At 41.5% G+C, this 21,340-nt stretch overlaps 1 protein-coding gene across 5 annotated transcripts in view; it reads left to right on the forward strand.

Annotated features, from left to right (window-relative positions):
- The window catches only part of PTPRM (protein tyrosine phosphatase receptor type M), an 869,082-nt gene that overhangs the window by 144,255 nt on the left and 703,487 nt on the right, over positions 1 to 21,340 (forward strand). The window contains exon 1 of one of the 5 annotated variants that reach the window (XM_051852141.2): positions 6,735 to 6,798. The exons of the other annotated variants lie outside the window; for them this stretch is intronic. Coding sequence (XP_051708101.1) covers positions 6,750 to 6,798 — 49 coding nt within the window. The 5' untranslated portion in view covers positions 6,735 to 6,749. Of the gene's footprint in view, positions 1 to 6,734; positions 6,799 to 21,340 lie in introns of those variants that run through there. 5 annotated transcript variants of the gene reach the window in all.

Raw genomic sequence — 21,340 nt, forward strand, 5'->3', positions numbered from 1 at the left:
TCTCTTTGTGTCTCTCCTTCTCTGTGGCTCTTTTGAATAAAAATAAAATAAATCTTTAAGGAAAAAAGGCAATAAATGAGAGTATTTTCCTGGTAGGGGGATGGCAGCTTTAAAATGTTTTGTCACTGATATTTAAAAATAGCTCCAAGGAGATGCCTGTTTCAGGCAGAAGATGATTTAAAGGCTTGCAGGCCAAAACTGCGGTGTGAACAGTGCGCCCCAGTGAAACACTGCAGACTAGACTCTTGTGCTTGCCAGTAAGAAAGGGAAGTTGTTTTTACCTACAGAAGAAGAATTTACCTGAAAATATATCCTGTGTATAGTGAGAATCTGGAGAGTATTAGAGTTGTTAGGATTGTTGTTGTTTTCTTAATTTGAGAAAGAGAGATAAAAAGAGAGAGAGAGAGAGTGCGCTCTTAATCTACCAGTTCACTTCCCAAATTCCCCAGTAACCTTGGCAGGGTTGGGAGTCACACACCCAATCCAGATCTCCCACGTGGGTGGCAGGAACCCAACTACTTGAACCATTATTCTTGCCTCCAGGATCTTCATTAGTAGGGAACTTGAGTCAGGAGCCAATGCCAGGTGTTGATCCAGTTCCTGTGATAATGAGACACAGGTCTTCTCACCAGCAGTTTAGTTGCCAGAATACACACCTGCTCCAGAGACTAGCTATTACTTAAAACAAAAATAATTATTGGAAAGGAAGTGTGCAGTATCTGCCTTCTGAATTCTTAACCCTCCTAAGAATGTTTCTTTTTTGTTGAGAATAACCCTATGAAACTAGTTCAAGGATGGGATATGGGCAGGGGACATGTAAGTGGAACAAATATAAAAATTGAGTTTTAAGATGATAATTTTTAGAACATTGATGTTTCATAACTCTTGGTACCTGAATTCCTTATGGAGATAATTATGGAATCCCTTTTAAAAGCCTACCGTATGTATCAGAGGACTTTTAGGAATTTCTTTATAGGAAAATTAAAAGCATTGTTAAACATTTGAGGCTCCATCCTTTTAACTTTTTATTGCGCAAGTGAAAATCATGAAGAAAAGTATTTTATTAATCACTTACAAGCTCTTTCTAAATGAGGTAAGGGAACTTGACCTCTGAGTACTTAAGCCGAATGTGAATTAACATATAGTTCCAGCCAGCTAAAAGTCTGCTGTGTAGTTCTTTATAACCTCTGTCCCATATTCTCTGTGTTAACTATGGCTTGGAGAGAAACAGAGAAAGTGGAGTCAGTCCTTGGATGAGAAGCCAAAAAGTAGTTCTGCCTCTACCAGAACTGGATGTGTGACTTAGAAAAGCATTTTACCTTCTTGAGTTCACCTTTTTCTGTATTACATGAGAGGGTTGAATACATTAGTATGCAATCTTCAATGTCCTTGACTTCTACAATATTCTATTTCTATTTCAGACACAATGGCCCCAAAAGCTAATACCCTGTCTATTGACTCCTTCCTGTATTTTCTCGAGAATTACTTTAGCTGTAGAATATTGCAGAAATTGCTATTTAAAAGTGTTTTGATTGTGTGTACCCAACTGCTTTATTCAGCTCTTGAATGTTCAAGAATATATTTTTGTTAGTATATCCAACTTTCACAATATCGAGAGCCTTAATTGTGATCAAAGAATGTTTTTCCAGTCTGTGTTTAACTATACATCAACTCACTGGACAACTCAAAGAGTGTAATTGACAGCGAGTAAAGCTCTTGTAAAAATGAATCAGCTTTTTAACTTCATATTAAATTATCCTTTTCAAAAAGATTGAAAACTATAATCAAGCTCTTTCTGTGTAATTTGCTATAGATTACTACTTTAAGAGAATAGCATCCTTTGTTAAAAAGGCTTTTATGTTATTGGCTTAGGATGTTGCCACCTCCTCCCACTGAATTACAGCCTTCACCCTGCTGTTGTGTGCTCTGAGCTTTTCACCTGAACATTTTTACAATGAGAGCATAATGAATGTTGAAACTGGTGTAGATTATTTAAAATAGGCTTAGATTAGCTCTCTATTGCTGCTGTTGACCTCCAGGGAGGGAAAAGAAACAAGCTCCGTAGTACAGACATGGAATTTTTTATCAAATGCCTTGGAGCTCAAATTGTGCAGGTGGAATCTGGATATTCCACAGCTACTTTTTCTTCATCACTTGAATCCATGTATCAGATGAGCAATTACGAATACTCAGAGCTGTAATGTCTCCATTCCATTGTCTGTTATAAAGAGTACAAGACAAAATAGTCAATATATTAATATAGATCAGTTAGGATCTTAAAATTACTCACTTAAGCATTTATCAAAAATAATACTAGGGGTAGGCATTTGGCACAGTGCTTAAGCTTCTGGCTGGATGCTTGCATTTTATTTGCGGATGCCTGGGTTCGAGTCCTGGATCCATTTCCAATTCCAGCTTCCTGCTAAGGTGTATCCTGGGAAGCAGCAGTGATGGCTCAAGTGTTTGGGTCCCTGCCACCCATGTGTGAAACTCAAATTGTGTTCTCAGCTCTTAGCTTCAGTCTGACCCAGTATTGAGGTCATTTGGAAGTGAACCCGTAGATGGGAGCTCTATTACTCTGTCTCCATGTGTGTCTCTGTCTCTGTCTCAGTATCCCTACCTTTCAAGTAAATAAAATAAAAATTTAAACCATGAGCTGTAAGATAAGCGTATTTTAAAAATACTGCTGCTATACTTTATGTGTTAGCATTCTATAGACAGAGTGTTGCAAATGCTGCCAAGGTTGCTGCCTCTGTGGAATTCATGAGATTACAGTCAAGACGTTTATTATAATTCTTTTTTTTTTTTTTTTTTGAGAGAGACAACGCTGCCCACTGTTTCATACCCCAAATGCCTTCATTATCCAGGGCTGGCCTGGAACACAAGCAGGGAGCCAGGAACTCAATCCAGATCTACCATGTGGGAGGTAGGAGCCCAGTTACTTCAGCCATCACTGCCACCTTCCAGGGTCTGCATTTAGCAGGAAACTGGAGTCAGGAGCCAGAGCTAAATTCTGAACCCTAGGGCTCCAAATTGGATAAACACGTCTTAATCAGCATATCTCTCTCTCTTTTTAAGATTTATTTATTTATTTTAGTTACAGAAAGAGAGAGAAAGAGAGAGAGAGAGAGAGAGAGGTCTTCCATTCACTGGTTCACTTCCCAAATGGCCACACCGGCTAGAGCTGGGCTAATCCAAAGCCAGGAGCCAGGAGCTTCTTCTAGGTCTCCTCCCACAAGAGTTCCATCTTCTCCTGATTTCTCAAGCCATAGCAGAGAGCTGGGTCAGAAGAGGAGCAGCCAGGACTTGAACTGGCACCCATATGGGATGTGGGCACTGCAGGTGGCAGCTTTACCCACAGTGCCACAGCACTGGCCCCTTAACTGGAATCTTCACTGCTAGGTTAAGTGCTCAGCCTTATTATTCTTTTTATAGATTCTGAAATGGGCTTTGACAAAGTTCAGCATCTAATCCTGATTAATTTAAAAAGCAGTTTCAAAACACTCGATGAAATAGTAGTTGGTGAACAATTCTTTAATAAATAAAATGTTTACAGAAATAAGGTCACATCTTACATAATGGTAAAATAAGAGGCATTCCCATTAAGTTCAAAAACAATTTTAAGTATTCATTGCTATTGTACGTTGTTCTGGAGGGTATAGCCAGTAAAATACAAAAAAAAATAATAAGAAGAATTATACACAAAGAAGTGAAACTATCCCCTTACAGATGATACCTGAAAATGCAAATAACCAATGAAAAAACTTAAAGAAATAAAATAATTTAGTTCAGAGAGCAAGGTATAAAATTAACCTATAAAAATCAGTGACCTTTGTATATACAGACATTAACTGACCAAAAGTTAAAAAGGAAGAAAAAATATTATTTATGACAACAACAATAATAAAAATAAAGTAAAATACTTACAGGTTACAAACTCTATGTATGGAAGTGGAACTCTAAACTTGTCCCGTGGAGCCCAGAGGAGATTGAGGCAAGTGGGTAGGCATAGCTTGTTCTTGGGTCAGATGACTCATCATCATCGATACCAGTTGTCTTCAGTTTAATGAATGTAATATAATGCCAGTAAAGATGACAGGTTTCTACTTTGGACTTGCCAGTCCTATGCAAGAGCATCCAGGAAAAACTGAAAGGAGAAGTGTAGTGGGGGCCTGCGTTATCCAGCACCCACACTCCAGCTGGGCCCTCTGTACTAGAGTGGTGCTCCAGAGGCCACTGGGGGAGCAACTGGAAATAGACCCAGGAGCACACAGAAAGTCAGGGTCAGAAAAATGGCTTCTCAAATCAATAGGAAAAGACGGACTTTTAATTGATAATCATTGTTGAAGTCATTGTGGTAAAGTGCACCTAAGAGCAAATCTATCATCTTTGTTGGATTTCCATGGTACTAAATGTCCTGTCCTTCTGAAGCTCTTCTCCAGAACTCTTTTCCTCTTGCTAAACTACTCTACATCCATTAAACAGTAACCCCACCCCTACTCCCAGATCCTGGCAACCATCAATTCTACTTTCTGTCTCTGAATTTCATTACTCTGGATATCTGATGCAAGACACAAAGAGATCTTCCACTTGCTGCTTCAATCTTGAAATGCCTGCAGCAGGCACGGCTGGGCCAAACCAGTTAGGAGCTAAGAGATCCCTCCAGGTCTCCCTCAAGGGTCATAGGGACCTAAGTCCTTAAAACACCACGTGGTGACTCCTAAGCACAATGACAAGAAGGTGGATCAGAAGTGGAGCAACCGGGACTTGAACAAGCATTCAGATATTGGATGCAGGTATTCCAAGTGGCAGCCCAAATCCCTACTCCGCCATACCCAGCCCTTTGAGACTGAAGGATATTCCATTATATCTTTGTAACACACTGTGTTCGTCAGTTCATGCATCTGTGAGCACTTGTGTTGCTTCCACTTTTAGGCTATTATGAGTAATGCTGCAATGAATGTGGGTGTATAAATATTTCTTCAAGACCCTGCTATCAGTTCTTATTGATATGCTTAAAGCACAATGGCTGGATCATATGGTAATTCTATTTTGCACTTTTGAGGACCTGTAATGCTGTTTTCCACAGAGCCTGCATCATTCCTAGAAATTGTGTGCAAAGTTTCCAATTTTTCCACATCATCAACACTCAATATTTTCTGCTTTGTTGATAGTAGCCATCAGGAATTCTGTTGTGGTTTTGATAGCATTTCCCTAATGATTAGTGATTTTGAACATCTTTTCATGTTCTTGCTGGCCATTTGTGTATCTTCTTTGGAAAGATGTCTATTTAAGTCTTTGGCCATTTTATAATTGGCTTGTTTCCATTTTGTTGAATTTTAGGAGTTCTTCTTGTACTCTGCTAATTCCTCATCAGAGATCTGATTTATAAATATTTTCTCTCATTTTACAGGTTACCTTTTCATTCTACAGATTGTGCCCTTTGACATAGAGAAGTTTTCATATTTTGATATAGTCGACTTTATTTTTGTCTTGTTGCCTATGATTTTGTTGTCTTATCCAAAAAAAATCATTGTTCAGTCCAGGGTCATAAAGCTTTCTTTGATGAGTTCTTCTAAGTTTTTTTTTTTTTTAATTTTTTAAGATTCTTATGGTCTTAACTCTTTCATTTTTAATTTTTGCATATGGTGTAAAGTAAGGGTCCAATTTCATTCTTTTGTATATTCAGTTAATCCAGCACCATTTGTTGAAGAGACCATCCTTTCGCTACTGAATATTTGTGGCAACCTTTTTAGATATCATCCTATTATACGCACAGGGCCTTATTTCTGGGCTCTCAATTACATTTTGTTGATCTGTTTGTTTATGCCAATACCACACTGTTCTGGTTAGGTTTAGAATGGCAGATGTCCTAAACAGCACTCTGGCCTCAGAATCAGCCCTTAAGGCATGCGGATCTGGCTGAAAAGCCCATGAGAGTATTTCAGGCATGGAAAGCCAAGACACTCTGGGGGAAAAAAGAAAAACCTAAATGAAAGATCTCCGCGAGTGAGATCCCAGTGGAAAGAATGGGTCATCAAAGAAGGAGGTACCTTTCTCTGAAGGGAGGAGAGAACTTCCACTTTGACCATGGCCTTGTCTAAATATGATCAGAGTCGGTGAACTCAGGGGGCTTCCATAGCCTTGGCAGCTCATGACAAGAGCCTAGGGTGATTACTGATGCCATAAACAAGAGTGTCAATTTGTTAAGTCAACAACAGGAGTCACTGTGCACTCACTCCTCATGTAGGATCTCTGTCCTTCATGTGCTGTACATTGAGGTTTAATGCTATAACTAGTACTCAAACAGTATTTTTCACTTGATGTTTCTCTGTGGGAGCAAACTGTTGAAATCTTTACTTAATGTATGCTAAACTTATCTTCTGTATATAAAGAGAATTGAAAAGCAATTTTGATGTGAATGGAAGGGGGGAGGGAGTGGGAAAGGGGAGGGTTGCTGGTGGGAGGGACGTTATAGGGGGGAAGCCATTGTAATCCATAAGCTGTACTTTGGAAATTTATATTCATTAAATAAAAGTTAAAAATAAAAAAAAAAGAATCACTGTGTGAGTGAGGAATAGAGGATACCAATCTTGAAGGTAGTTCATGTAAAAAGACCTAGGCTTTTGAGAAAATTTCTTATATGCAATTCAGTAGTAGGACAAACTTGTTTTGTTGTTGTCATTATTTTGAGTTTCTTGGTGGCTTTATTTGAAAAACTTTTTTTTATCTGTTAGAGTTGTAAAATAATGGAGAAGATGATTTGGAAAGTAGTGACTTCGCTGTCATCCGCAGTATGTAAGTACAGATTGGATGAAAAATGATTAAGGATATGGCAGAGAGACTCTTGAATCAAAGAAACCATAGCCAAGTAATTCTTAAAACCAGCTTCTTTCAACTCTAGTTTTGGTATGTGCCAAGTTACTTACGAGAAAAGGCCATTTTGTGTGTATATGTAGGCATTGAGATTTTATTTCAATTAATTTTTTTTCTTCAAGCAGATACTTGTAACCTCGAGATACTGCCTTTGTTCTTAACTAAATTATTTTGACTTGTAAGGGAAATATGCTTCCTTTGGTATTAATCGTTAATGATTTTAAATGTATACTCAGATAAATTTTCACTTAGTTATGTGTTCTCTCACTGTTTTTGGCTGTGAAATTTCACAGCTGTATTTAGTAAAGTCTTTTGAGAGGCAGCCAAATAACTGATTTTTGTGGCAAGCCAATGGCACGTTAAATTTGAATTTATGTTGGAAAGCTGTTTTGCAGACTTTGAAGTCCAAATAAACAGCCAAGTTATCATTTCTCCCCAGTTTTGATGTGAGAAAGTGAGTTTGCATTTGGCTTTTATTTCTACAATAACTTGAGAATGGCTAAATAGGTTTTCCTGTGTGCTGTGTTGTTTGCAATTTTGTAGCAAGTCCAAATATGGGAAATCTAACCCCAAAGAATTATGTTAAGTGGTTGAAAAACATCTATTACTTGGTATTGTATACTGTGTGCCAGCCACCAGACCAGGTGTTACACAAATGGTGTCTTCGATAATCCCCCAAATAGCACTATTAGTATTATAATAGCTTCGAGGTTATAGGCACTAAAACCTAGGATATCACAGTAGAATGTGATTTGCTCAAGGCCACAGAATCAGTAAGTATGAATAACAAATTTAGGATTAGAGCCCAAATCTTCTTGTCTCTGGTCTCAGCCCTATTTCTTGAAGGTTTCTCCAAATTCTTCCAGTTTCAATTATTTTGTGCCATCATCTGAGATGATAAATAGCATTCAGGTATTTTGGGGCTGGCTGGCATTGTGGCGCAGTGGGTTAAGCTGCCATTTGCAATACCAGCATCCCATATTAGCACTGATTTGGGCTCCAGCAGAGTCACTTCCAATCCAGCTCCCTGCTAATGTGCCTGGGAAGGCAGGGGAACATGGCCCAAGTGCATGAGCCCCTGCCACACACGAGGAAGACTTGGATGGAGTTCCAGGCTTTTGACTTCAGCTTGGCCCAGTGCTAGCCATCACGGCCATTTGGGGTGTGAACCAGTGGATAGAAGATCTCTGTCTCTCTCCCTGTGTAACTCTGACTTTCAAGTAAATAAATAAATCTTTTTTTTTTTTTTTTGACAGGCAGAGTGGACAGTGAGAGAGAGAGACAGAGACAAAGGTCTTCCTTTGCCGTTGGTTCACCCTCCAATGGCCGCTGCGGCCAGCGTGCGATGGCAGGAGCCAGGTACTTCTCCTGGTCTCCCATGGTGTGCAGGGCCCAAGTACTTGGGCCATCCTCCACTGCCCTCCTGGGCCACAGCAGAGAGCTGGCCTGGAAGAGGGGCAACCGGGACAGAATCCGGCACCCTGACTGGTACTAGAGCCCAGTGTGCCGGCGCCGCAAGGCGGAGGATTAGCCTAGTGAGCCGCAGCGCCGGCCAAGTAAATAAATAAATCTTAAAAAAAAAATCTCTCTCCATCTCCGTAATTCTGCCCTTCAAATAAATACATAAATATTTAGATAAAAAAGAATATGACTTCTGACTTATTTATAATATTTCAATGTGTTTAGTTTTTTAAAAAATATATCTAAAATCCAGAATAGCAGGATTTCTTTATTGTAATTGATGGGAGCATGTGTAATTGATCTGTGTCCACAGCTATTTGTGAATTGTATCCCAATTTAAATATATTTCCATAAGTAAAAAAACTAAAGCATGGGCCGGCGCTGTGGCTCACTAGGCTAATCCTCCGCCTAGCGGCGCCGGCACAACGGGTTCTAGTCCTGGTTGGGGCGCCGGATTCTGTCCCAGTTGCCCCTCTTCCAGGCCAGCTCTCTGCTGTGGCCAGGGAGTGCAGTGGAGGATGGCCCAGGTGCTTGGGCCCTGCACCCCATGGGAGACCAGGAGAAGCACCTGGCTCCTGGCTCCTGCCATCGGATCAGCGCAGTGCGCCGGCCTCAGTGCGCCAGCCGCGGCAGCCATTGGAGGGTGAACCAACGGCAAAGGAAGACCTTTCTCTCTGTCTCTCTCTCTCACTGTCCACTCTGCCTGTCCAAAAAAAAAAAAAAAAAAACACTAAAGCATCAATGAGGATCTAGCTATTACTCCTTGAAAATTAATTTACCTCTGGGACCAGCGCTGTGGTGAAGCAGGTTAATGCCCTGGCCTGAAGTGCCGGCATCCCATATGGGCACCAGTTTGAGACGTGGCTGCTCCACTTCCAGTCTAGCTCTCAGCTGTGGCCTGGGAAAGCAGTAGAAGATGGCCCAGGACCTTGGGCCCCTGCACCCACATGGGAGACCAGGAAGAAGCACCTGGCTCCTGGCTTTGGATTGGCACAGCTCCAGCCGTTGTGGCCAACTGGGGAGTGAACCATCGGATGGAGGACCCCCCCCCCCCCGCCTCTCCTCTCTCTGTGTAACTCTGACTTTTAAATAAATCAATAAATCTTTAAAAATTAATTTACTTCTAATGTTCCATGTGAGGTGTTGCTAAATGAAATGTCTTTGCCTTTGGTGTCCATCCTCATATTTGTCTCAATTATTTTTTTAAAGCAAATACTTTGCAATGATCCTTGTGTGTCCCAGATTCTGCACAGAGATCTCCCTTTAGTTGATCAAGTCAATGATCTTCTTTTTAGATTATGTCATCATGCTCTAGGGTAGTCCTGGACTGGAATATTATCTGCTTCCCTGTTCTTTTAATTTTCTGCTACAGGTACAACTTCAATTGTAGTTAAAAATAGCATTTGTTTTGTAGTAAGCATGAAAGAAAAACAAACAGTAGAAAGTACGTAACAGAATACAGTCAAACTACAGTTCAAGTCAAAAGGAAATTGTAACAGTTAAGTAAATAAAGCAATTAAAAATGATCTTGGGACTGTTTGTTATTCACCATATTGTCAGATTAGAGCTACTCAGGTGTTGTTTTCCTTATCATTCCAGAGCGCACATTTTAGTTTATTCCTTCAGTTATTATTCTCATTAACTACTTTGATTTTTAAAATAACTCTACCTTGAAGCATTTGTAAAGTCTAATCATAAGGGGGTCATATGAAGTTAACCTAAATTTAAGTCCTAGTCTCATTTTTATCTTAGTGGTAAAATAATGAAACAAAGCCAAGTTTGGGGGCATTCTGTGTTGTTGGAGTTGTCTCTAGTGTGTTCCAAGAATGAAAAGTCTCCTCTGTGTGTACTGTCAAGACTCCCAAGTTCATCTGCCCCTGCATGAAGAAGCTAATGACTCGAGGCTGAGGTATTAAAGCAAGGAAAGGGAGTTTATTCAGATTGCTGGTAAACTGAGAAGACAACAGGGACTAGCGTTCTAAAGAACCATCTTGCCTGTGCCTTGTAACAGGCTGTTTTTAAGTACAAGTGGCAGGAAAAGGGGAGGGAGTTAGGTCAAGAGGTGGTGAATTGCGGCATATACTGGGTGCCTGCACAGGTTGTAAAACTCTCTGTCCTCGGTTCGTTGACTTAGGAGACATGGATCTGGTCAGCCTGCTCCTATAAATCCTTAACCAAGCAATCACTATTTCTGTGCATGCCTCCTTATCTCGTGGAGATGGGGAAGGCAGGGTGGCAAGCTCCAGGTAAGAGACTATTTGCAGAAACCTCAAGCTGCAGGCAGAGTTCTAATGACTGGCATGTCTGTGTGCAGGGCTGAGCAGAAAGGATCTGACCCAAAGGTTAAGGTGGCAGAGGAGACGGACACACCACGAAGGCAGAGATGCCAAGCCTTTTCGCCTTCCCAGTACTGTAATGCTTTCTTGAAATAACCTTTCTATCAGATATTTATAGAAGAAGACTCTGCTTTGACTATAAATCTCAGTGTGTTGGAGCCCCACTGTGACATAGTCTTTGGGGCCTGTGGGTGTGGTGAGTACTCGTATTTATAAATAGTTGGCACTTAGGTAATCAAATCTGTTTTGTAGGGGCCAAGGTCGACTCTTGTAAATGAAATTGGACTCACAACATTGGCTGAAACACAAGAAAACCTTAAAAATTTCTTATTTATTTGAAAAGGAAAGAGAGAGAAACACATGCTCAAGAACCCTCATCCACTGATTTACTCCCTAAATGTATGGGGTTGTGTCATGCGAAAGCCGGGAATCACAAACTCAATCCTGGTCTTTGACATGGTGGCAGAGACCCAAGTATTTGAGCTGTTACCTGCTGCCTCTCAGGTCTGCATCCGCAGGAACCTGCAATCAGGAACAGAGCCAGGACTCATGGATATGGATGTCCCAACCAGCATCTTAACTGCTAGGCTGTCTTCCTATAAGGCAACTTTAAAATGGCCATTCCCAGCTTTTTAAGAAGGTATTTTCATAGGATGATTGATGCTGAAAATGAACCGCATAAATTATTGTCTTAAGCTATTTGAATATTAATGCTGTGTTTCCCATAAGGATATCTTCCAGCATTTTGGTCTAAGATTCATTTTTTTATTTATTTGAAAGGCAGAGTGGCAGAGAGAAAGAGGGAGAGACAGAAAGCCTGTCTGCTGGCTCACTCCCCGTATCGCTATGATGGTCAGGGCTGGGCCAGGCTGAAACCAGGAGCCGGGAACTCCATACAGGTCTCCCACATGGCTGGCAGGGTTGCAGGTGCTTCAGCCACCTTCTGCTGCCTTCGCAGGTGTTAGCAGGGAGTTGTATCAGAAGCAGAGCAGCTGGGGCTTGAACCAGCACTCACATGGGATGCTGGTGTCTCAGGCGGTGTTTAAGCCTGCTGCACCACAATGCCAGTGCCCTCCTGTGCTGTTTTAGAGTCCCTATCTTTCTTCCTGCTGGAAGTTTTCATGAGGTAGCAGGTAAGTATCTGTTGTACCTCAAAGTCCACATAATTAAAAACATAAACATGCCAAATGCATTCAGCACTCAACAAACACTCCTACTGTTACCTAAAGTCCAAGCGATTATTCTTGGATTATCTATAGCTTAGCTGGTCTGTATCACTCTTCATTCAATTTTGAACAGGTAATCACAAGTCCTTTATCTGTGATCACGGTAGTACTCAGCAAACAGGAAAGATGATGTGTGAAATTTCTATACCAGTGCCAGTGCCTCTGAGTAAATGCTTTCCTTAAAGGCAGGTAATGGGGGAGCATTGCAGTACTGCTTGCTACACCAGCATCTCATATCAGAGTGCAGATTCTACTTCCTGCTGCTTCACTCCCAGTCCACCTCTCTGCTCATATGCCTGGGAAGACAGAGGAAGGTAGAGATGGCCCAAGCCTGCCACTCAATGTGGGAGACCTAGGTGGAGTTCTGGCTCCTGGCTTTGGCCATTTGGGGAGTGAACCAGCAAATGGAAAAGTCAGTCCTCTCCCTCCCCCCTCCCCCTCCCCCTCCCCCTCCCCCTCCCCCTCTCCCTCTCCCTCTCCCCCCCTTCAAATAAAGGGCAATGATAGAGCCAGAAACATTTTTTTCTTTGCTGGGCTAGAGTTTGCTTAGCAAGCTTATTTCAAAGTCTAAAATATCTTGTATTTGTTGAGATAGTTTTGTGTCTCTGACACGTTGATTGCACTTCATGTCACACACACAACCGAGGGACATATTCTGTAGGGTGTCTGGCCTTCCCCTTTATCATAATTGTGGAGTGTCATGTTGGTCTGATGGAGATGGATTTAGAACAGTTGCTGATTGGAAGCTCTTGATAAAGACAGGGAGTTCAGACACAGACTGCCTGGAGATTCTGCAGAGAATGCCATTCATCGATCATAATTTAACCAATGGAAAAGTTCAAGACAACCTGCGATCCATCATATCCATTTAACTGTACTCCAGAGTGAATTCAATGTATTTAACAACTTTTATCTAACAGGATTTATACACTCTTAAAGGGAATAGCACATTTTCATCAAGCTGTGGCTTTCTGTTTATCAACTTAAGATTCTGAAACTTCTTCCAAAAATTCGGCATTTGGTAAATTCTTTTCCCAGTCTTCATGGCCCTTAATCCCTTGCCCTTCTCAGTTTCATTCTTAATAATAAGAACAAATATCAATTTAGTTATATAGCAATGAGAAATCTGTTCTTAAGTTACGATGGTATAAAATATTGTAGTTCATTATTTAATACTGATGTTCTGAATGGAAATGAACTTGGTTGTTATTTCACGTATTAACTTGGAGCCCTCTAAAATACTATGAGGTGTCATTTTAGGACCATAAAATAAAAGAATTAGTGTACCTAAATATTTTCTCCAATCCCATAAGTTTACAGCTAAGAAAACTGAGCTCTAAGACCCATGGGACTGTCACAACAAGGCTACCTGGATTGTAGTAGTGCCAGGGACATGCAGGATTTCTAATTGTCATAGTAGCTTTTCTTTCGTCTCCCCCTACGTCGTTGTGTACAGATTCTACAGGGATTCTGTGACCCTCAAGTTTTCCCAGTATCCGTAGGGACTTAAGGGAGAGAAGAGGGATGACTGCAGTAGGGAACAGAATAACCGGCTCCTAAATTTTGAGCCACGAGAGGAGGTGCGTGGAGAAAGTAAGAGGTATGAGAGCCCTCTCTGTTCTTGCTTCTTTCCAGCTTACTCAACATTGGTGAGCAAAGAAGCAGTTATTCATGAACCTTGCTGGCAGGGTGTTGCCATTTGGATACGTTGTACGTCTGCAGAGACAACGACCAAACACTTAGTTTTTCTCTTTCTTTTCTGATAAGAAAATATTGTTTAACTTTTTGATAGAAATTATTGCTATACGAACTTTTATATCATGTAGGGCTAAATCTACCCCAAGATGATGGGAGACACAAACCATGAGTAGTGTAATCAAGGAGAATTTGTTGTTCCCTCAAGTCATAGTAATCCACAGCTTCCATCTGTCTCGCTTCCTCCACCATCCTAGTGTGGCAATGGCAAGCACAAGATGAGCTGACTTACACAGCAGCGTCTGGAAACCACCCCTTAAGACTTCCACTTACATTTTCATTTCCACTGGTCAGATGTTTGTTATTAGAAAACGACTTGCTTCAAGGATGATAGGAAAATTCAATCTGTTTTCTGGCTGGCCAGGAATCCAGGTAAAACCAGGATTTGTGTTACTGCTTTTGATGTGACTAGATAATAGTATCTGAGTTTGAAGATTTGGTCTGCCAGTTTTTTAATTGTCATGTTTGTTGTGCCATTTGAAGAATGTCATTTGTGTCCTGTAGTGCCATTAGAGAGTGACTGTCAACCAATCTTTTCATCACTTGTTCTCTTTATAAAGTCCGTGTTTGTGGTCAGGGAAGTCTTCCTTGACCAATCAATTTTTTTAAGTTTGTGTTTAGTTGAGAGGCAGAGAAATGGGTATGAGAGAGAGAGAGAGAAAGAGAGAGAGAGAAAGAGAACAAACTTTTCCATCCACTGGTTCACTCCCCAGTTGTCTGCAACTGCTGGGCCAGGAATGTAATCCAGATCTCCCAGACGGGTGGCAGGGACCCAATTCCTTGAGCCATCAGTGCTGTCTTTCAGGGTCTGCATTAGGAGAAGTTGCAGTCTGTATCCAGAGCTAGGAATTAAGCCTTGGCATTACAACATGGGACATGGGCATCTTAACTACCAGGCTAAACACCATCTTCTGCCCAGTTCTTTATCTCATGAGCCTAAAAGCATGACTTTGTAAGTGCCCTAGCACCCTCTGTCAAGACAGTACTGTGAACACCTACTTTTCTTTTTTCATTGTCTTTGATGTCTATTATTGGACATGATTGGCGCTGTTCTGGGAAAAGGCAAGGCTTAGCCTCTGAAGGCTTTCCAGGGTCATGCCCTCCCAGTGGTCAGAGCCCATCACTAAATAGACCTCTACACATAAGGTTATAAATAGAATGGGTCTCTTTGAGACTTTGATGGTTAATAAAAGGTGTCTTCAGGCTTCATTTTCCACCCCCAAAATCCCAGGTTTCTCAAGGAAAAAAGTGGGCCTTGTGTCACTGTGTCATTCTGAGGGTTTTTATTGGTCTTGAACTTGACTGCGTCCTTTACAAAGGAGATTCAGTACATCTCAAACCAGCAGGGGATAACTGATTCCTTAACTAACCCCCACGCCCCAATCCTTAGAACCTCCTGGGGAAGATACTCACAGTGCATGCTCTTAAAACTCATACCTGAAGCGTGGAATCAGAGTCTCTGGGTTACTTGGTTATTTATTCCCAACAAGCTTTTCCAAGGCTCCTTAAGCAGCCTGCTTCACATTTGATTTAGGAACCACTGCACTGTCATACTCATTTAAGCTGTTTAGACATACCCTCATCCAAAAATTTAAAAAGCTCTCTGCACTAAACATTTAATACACAGGAAGGGTTCAACACTCCCAGTATATCCCACACCTACATCCAAAGCCAAATCCAGCTCCTAACTTTGTGGTAAATTACCTTAAACCTTTCCTGAGCCCACTATGCCACTGAGCCCAGGAGTCAAACGAGTAGCTTTAATATCAAGCACCATAAAGGGTAGAAAACTAAGTATCCCAAATCTGTTACTATGATACTTTTAAAAAGGTGGTGGAAAAATGAAATTAAAAGGTAATTTTGAAAACCTCTCATAAGCATGGATTTCAAAATTGTTTTGCTTTTAAACTTATCTTTTAATTCCATTTTCCAGAGATTTTCTTAAGTCATCTTGTATGTGTCAGGGGCAGTGGGGTTTGGGCCAGGAAGAGAACGAGTAAGATATGTTGTTTCTGTCTGAATCAAATGAGGGTGACGTGTGAACACTGCACATTCAGCGTGGTCCTGTGATATTTCAGCTGTAGATTTGATTGTGGCAAAGCTCACAAATCTAGGATCTGTTTATATAATTGTGATTGCATGTATACTTATGAGTTTTATATGTAAGTCTCTATTAATAGTCTTAATATTAAATCAAGAGTATCATGTGGCCGGCGCCACGGCTCACTAGGCTAATCCTCCACCTGCGGTGGCAGCACCCCCGATTCTAGTCCCAGTTGGGGCGCCGGTTCTGTCCCGGTTGCTCCTCTTCCAATCCAGCTCTCTGCTGTGCCCCGGGAAGGCAGTGGAGGATGGCCCAGGTCCTTGGGCCCTGCATCCGCATGGGAGACCAGGAGGAAGCACCTGGCTCCTGGCTTCGGATCAGCACAGTGCCGGCTGCAACGCGCCGGCCGTAGTGGCCTCTTGGAGGGTGAACCAACGGAAAAAGGAAGACCTTTCTCTCTCTCTCTCTCACTGTCTAACTCTGTCAAAAAAATAAAAAATAAAAAAAGTTAAAAAAAAAGAGTATCATGTAATTCTGTGAACAAACAAACATTCTGGAGAGAAGAGAGGCGAATCTAGATTATAGAAAAGTTGATATTTAACGTTCACAATTGTGGTAAATGATAGCAAGCAGACTGCAGGTCTATTTTGTATATTACTCAGAAAATGGGAGAAAGTGTTAAGGAATTTTACAACTCCTTGAAAAAGTTCTGGCATTAAAGTTCTAGGGGATATTATGACATTGCCAAGTTCAATTAAAAATAGGCTGGTAGCCCTGTTAGTAGATCAGGGATAAAATAAGTTCTCTGAAGAGTTACGGCTCAAATTCATTAGGACAGAAATTATCCATCTTCCTCTGGGTATATATTTTTGCTTCATTTTGATCTCCTATCTCATTTGCAGTGCCACTTTACAGTACAGACACTGAAGACTCCATGGCAAGGGTCACAGCCCAGATGATTTTGGGATGGAGTGACAGATGACATTAGTCACCAGGTTCTCAGGGCAGAAGAGGGGCCACAGCCGTTCAGGTTCAAGTGGGAATGAGCCCAGTTTTGCCAGATCTTCTGAATTTTCAAAAGGAAAAAAAATTCTTAATGTCTACAATATAGTGAGATTTCTTGACCTTTAAATGTTGTCGGTTAATATAAGATAAAATAAAATATGCCAGGTGTTATACACTGTGTGAGCAAAATGAACTCCAAATGTGGCATTCAGGACACCTGCTGGCCTTGTCTGTACTCTGTGGTGTAAGGTATGATATGACTCTGCAGATTATACAAGACTCCAGAGCCCAGATTCAACCAGTATGTGTCTGGTTATTAAAATATGAAGTCACCCAAGGGCCAGTTAATACGAGCCACTGCTTGGTGTTGGTGGTGCTGTTTGTTAGCTTTGTGTGGCCAGAGCCCAAGCGTTTGCCAGCTCCTTGTCAGCCAACTTGGTCAGCATCTCTGTACCAATTCCATCATTGTGGGCTCAGACCCTGCTGGATACGTGACAGTCCCAGTTGGGGCATGAAGAGACATTGAAAGGCAGTTATCTTGTGTTCAAAAGGCCCTCTGCACCCCCATCCCTAGGCTCAGACTATTGGCAAATCCCATTGGCAAATCCCATGGACCCCCATTGAGGATACTGTAGCTTTCCCTTGATCAATGAATGTGCCATTCATTACATATTTGGGAATTTACCATGCCATCTTAAGTGCATGCTTCTCAAAATTGTGTTATCAATGTATTTTGTTCTTTACCTACAATGATCTCTTCCCATGGATGCATAGTTCTGTTGTTCATTATTTCATATTGATAAAGCCTGTCTTGATTATGAACTATTTTCTTTCTCTTTTTCTTCGTCTTGGATATACTGGAGGGAAAGGACATAATAAACACCTTAAAGAATGAATACACTTTAACTGCATGTCTCTTACCTGTTATTTTGCCATATTTTCTCCGTTGCTGCCCCATGCATCTGCTACACTCTACTGAGTCTCCTTGACTTTGCATCCGCTCTGTTGCTCCTTTGGATCTGAAAGCTCTTCTTGTTCCATCACCTATTCTGGTGTCCTTGAATTTTGGAAGAGTTTTCATTGGTATGTCTCTTAGAATATTTACTTCTGAGGCCAGCACTGTGGTGCAGCAGGTTAACGCCCTGGCCTGAAGCGCCAGCATCCCATATGGGCGCCAGTTTGAGTCCTGGCTGCTCCACTTTCAATCCAGCTCTCTGTTATGGCCTGGGAAAGCAGTAGAGGATGGCCCAAGTCCTTGGGCCCCTGCACCCTCATGGGAGACCTGGAAGAAGCTCCTGGCTCCTGGCTTCAGATCAGAGCAGCCCCAGCCATTGTGGCCAATTGGGGAGAGAACCATAGGATGGTGGACCTCTTTCTCTCCACCTCTCTTCTCTCTCTCTCTCTCCACCTCTTTCCTCTCTCTCTCTCTCTCCACCTCTCATCTCTCTCTGTGTAACTCTTTCAAATAAAATAAATAAATTTTTAAAAAGAAAAAAATATTTACTCCTTTGTATTTCCTGCCCTGTGTTGGCCTAAAAAAATGTCTTTTGTCTCTGTGTAAACTCTAAAGCATTCCATATGGTCACTGTTTGCCATATTTACTATGTAAAGTAATTTGTACGAAGTAAAGTTAAAAATCTGTTCCCCTACTTGCATGAGCTACATGTGGCTTGTGTGTACTGTGATGGACACTGCTGAACATATATACCATTGGAGAAAGTTCTGTTGCACTGGGCTACCCTCTGGTCACAAGGGCTTTGATTGGTCTTCTCTGCCCCACCCTCTGCCCTGGTCCCTAGCTGGGAGCATCATGTGTGTGTCCTGGTTTGAGTGGGTGACGCTGAGGGTAAGCAATGTGAGAGGTAGTGTTGAGTTGCAAACTCTTGGGATTTAGCTGCCTATCTTTGTGAACTGCAACAAGATATGAAATGCTCAGAGCCTTAGTGTTTTCTAATGGATGGAGCTCCTTGTTCTGATTTCAAAAGGAGATACTTGGTGAAAAGTTCTTTGCGCCATCACGCCATGCAGTACGTGTTCAGGGAACATGTTTGCGTGAGCTGTGCACAGGTGGGTGTCACATCTGAGAATGCACGTCTCCATACTTTGGCCGTACTCTGGCTGCGACCAGGAGCCAGGCACTGGGTTTGTAGCTGGTTACTCCACATGTGTAGAGCAAATATTTGTCTTTGCACTGAGCAGTGTCCCAAATGACAGGCAGGTTCATCCATCGATAGGGTCATCTTAAGACATTGGCAACAAGGAACTTATTTTTCCAAGCCACATTTCTTTTATGATTTTTCATAAAACTTTGAATTGTCTGTCACTGATACTTTCAACTCGGGAAAATGCACAGGAATTGTCCTGTTTTCTACACAGCTTCTGTGAAGCAGCAAAGGAGGTCATTTTCCAGGAAACTGCTATCACTCGTAATAAGTTGCCTCACCTTTAAGCCTGGGATACTAAATCTTGAGTTTTCATCTCTATGAAATGTGCCTCTGATGAGATTAGTTTAATCTTTTGGGATTCTATTGTGAAGGAAACCATGAATTCCTTTAGTATAAATGAGACCTCATCACTGGCTTCACCTCAACAGGTACAGGGGGAATCAGCCTCTGTGTCCTGTAATTGCTTTCATCCGTTCTCCAAGGCAACAGCCAAATCACAGATCCCAGGGAAGCAAGTGTTCCTGCAGGGAAGCTCCTGTTTATGGCAGTGGCTGTGCACCCCCGGTTCAAGAGCTATTGTGATTCTGATGTGCCACCATCAGTTCCTCACAGTTGTACAAAAAAAAAAAGTGCCATCTTGTAGAACCGCATTACTTATGTCATTACACATTGTTCCCCACTGATGTTTCCTGGAGCTTGAAGGAAGACAAGAGGCGGCTGTGTGGGACGTAATGGATGGGTATAGTCAAATAGTCACACATTGGAATTCCCAGGGGGAAAGGTGGTATGGGATGGGACAGGGTAGTGAAAAGGAATTCTACAAATTATCATTAATATAACTTTCATCTTTCCATTTTTAAGGCATATGTGCATTTAAAACAGAATTGTTTTAAGTTACAATGAGTGGAGAAATAAGTTTTCAGTTTCTAATAACTTTAAAAAGTAATCCAACACAGAGTTTTGGATAAATGGTATTTAAAAAATGGGCTTTCTGTTCATTTTCTTTTATGGTACTTAAGCTGCTAGGATTTCTGTCCATCTGATTATTTCTGTTTGTTCACAGGTTTCCCTGCCTCCTCCCTCTCGCTATGCACTCAGCTGTCTGTTCATCCTTTATTTGTCAGGTATAAATGGCATACTTTAGGTAAAAGGTATACTAGGAAATTAGGTGTAAATAGATGTGTATTGGGGAAGTGTAGTTCTATCCCTGGGTTTCTATATAGCAGATTAGAGCTTTGGCTCTCTACAAAGACCTCTAAGACTGCTTAGCTCCTGCCAGCCAGAAGCATGAGAATAGGCAGAGAGAGATTAAGGTAAGCCTAAATTCATAGAATTGTTAATGAATTTCTAGTGAAAGTAAAAAGCTCACCTTCAAGTTAGGAATTGCATTGGATTGCTTGATATAGTTTATTTGCCCAGAACATGAGCAATGTATATGCTTGATCTAATTTAATTCTTACAGCAGTGCAGGGCTAACAGCGATCCTATCACGGTCTGGCTGATGAGAAGAAAGGGGGAGGGTCAAGGATATCCAGTCTCCAGTACCCTGGCCACCCACTCAGGATTTGTCTTGGTCTGAATGGACCAGAGCGCTGTGTGTGGAAGCCTCAAATTGCTCTGGGTAGGAGGGAAAGGGATCCAAACATTCCAGTTCTGCCACTTGCTAAAGTAATGACCGCTGATTGACTGTCACTTAACCCTCTTTTCTGTACTTTTTCACAGCTACAACAATAGACATTGCAATGCCCAACTTCTCAAGTTTAGTACATTGTTGTGAGGCTGTCATGGAATAGATAATGTGTGTGCAAATGCATCATTTTAGAGATTCTACACATATTCCACTGTTGTTTAAATGTAATCTTTCACATCAGTCTAAAGAAATTTTTCCATCTTAGCTCACATAAGTGAATTAACAATTTGTTCCTAACTGTTGACTGAGTAATTATTGAGAAACAGCAGGGTGGTAGAAATCAAGACAATTATGAGACAGGTTTTTTTAGGGTGTATTTATTTGTTTGAAAACAGAGTGACAGAGAGGGAGAGACAGAGACAGAGAGAAAAAGAGATTGTCCATCCACTGGGTACTCCTAAAATGGCTGCAACCCAGACTGAAGCCAGGAGCCAGCAACTCTGTCTGAGTCTCCCATGTGGACGGCAGGGATCTAAGCACTTGGGCCATCTTCTGCTGCCTTCCCAGGTGCATGATCAGGGAGCTGGATCAGAAGTGGAGCACCCTGGAGTTGAACCTGCTCACCAATATGGGCTTTGCAAGTGGCAGCTTAACTCATTGTGCTACTGTGCTTGCCCACATGACAAATTTTGAATAATTTGGCTTAAACCTGGTATTTTAATTAATTATACAAATGGAGCTTGTGCTTTAAGAGCACAGGGCTTTATCACTACAGGATTACATCTGTCGTTGACTAATTAGCAAATTTTTCCTTGAATATTTTGGACAAAAAAAGGTGAAAT

This window comes from Oryctolagus cuniculus, chromosome 10 (genome assembly GCF_964237555.1).
Source record: "Oryctolagus cuniculus chromosome 10, mOryCun1.1, whole genome shotgun sequence".
In the NCBI taxonomy this organism is placed as follows: domain Eukaryota; kingdom Metazoa; phylum Chordata; class Mammalia; order Lagomorpha; family Leporidae; genus Oryctolagus; species Oryctolagus cuniculus.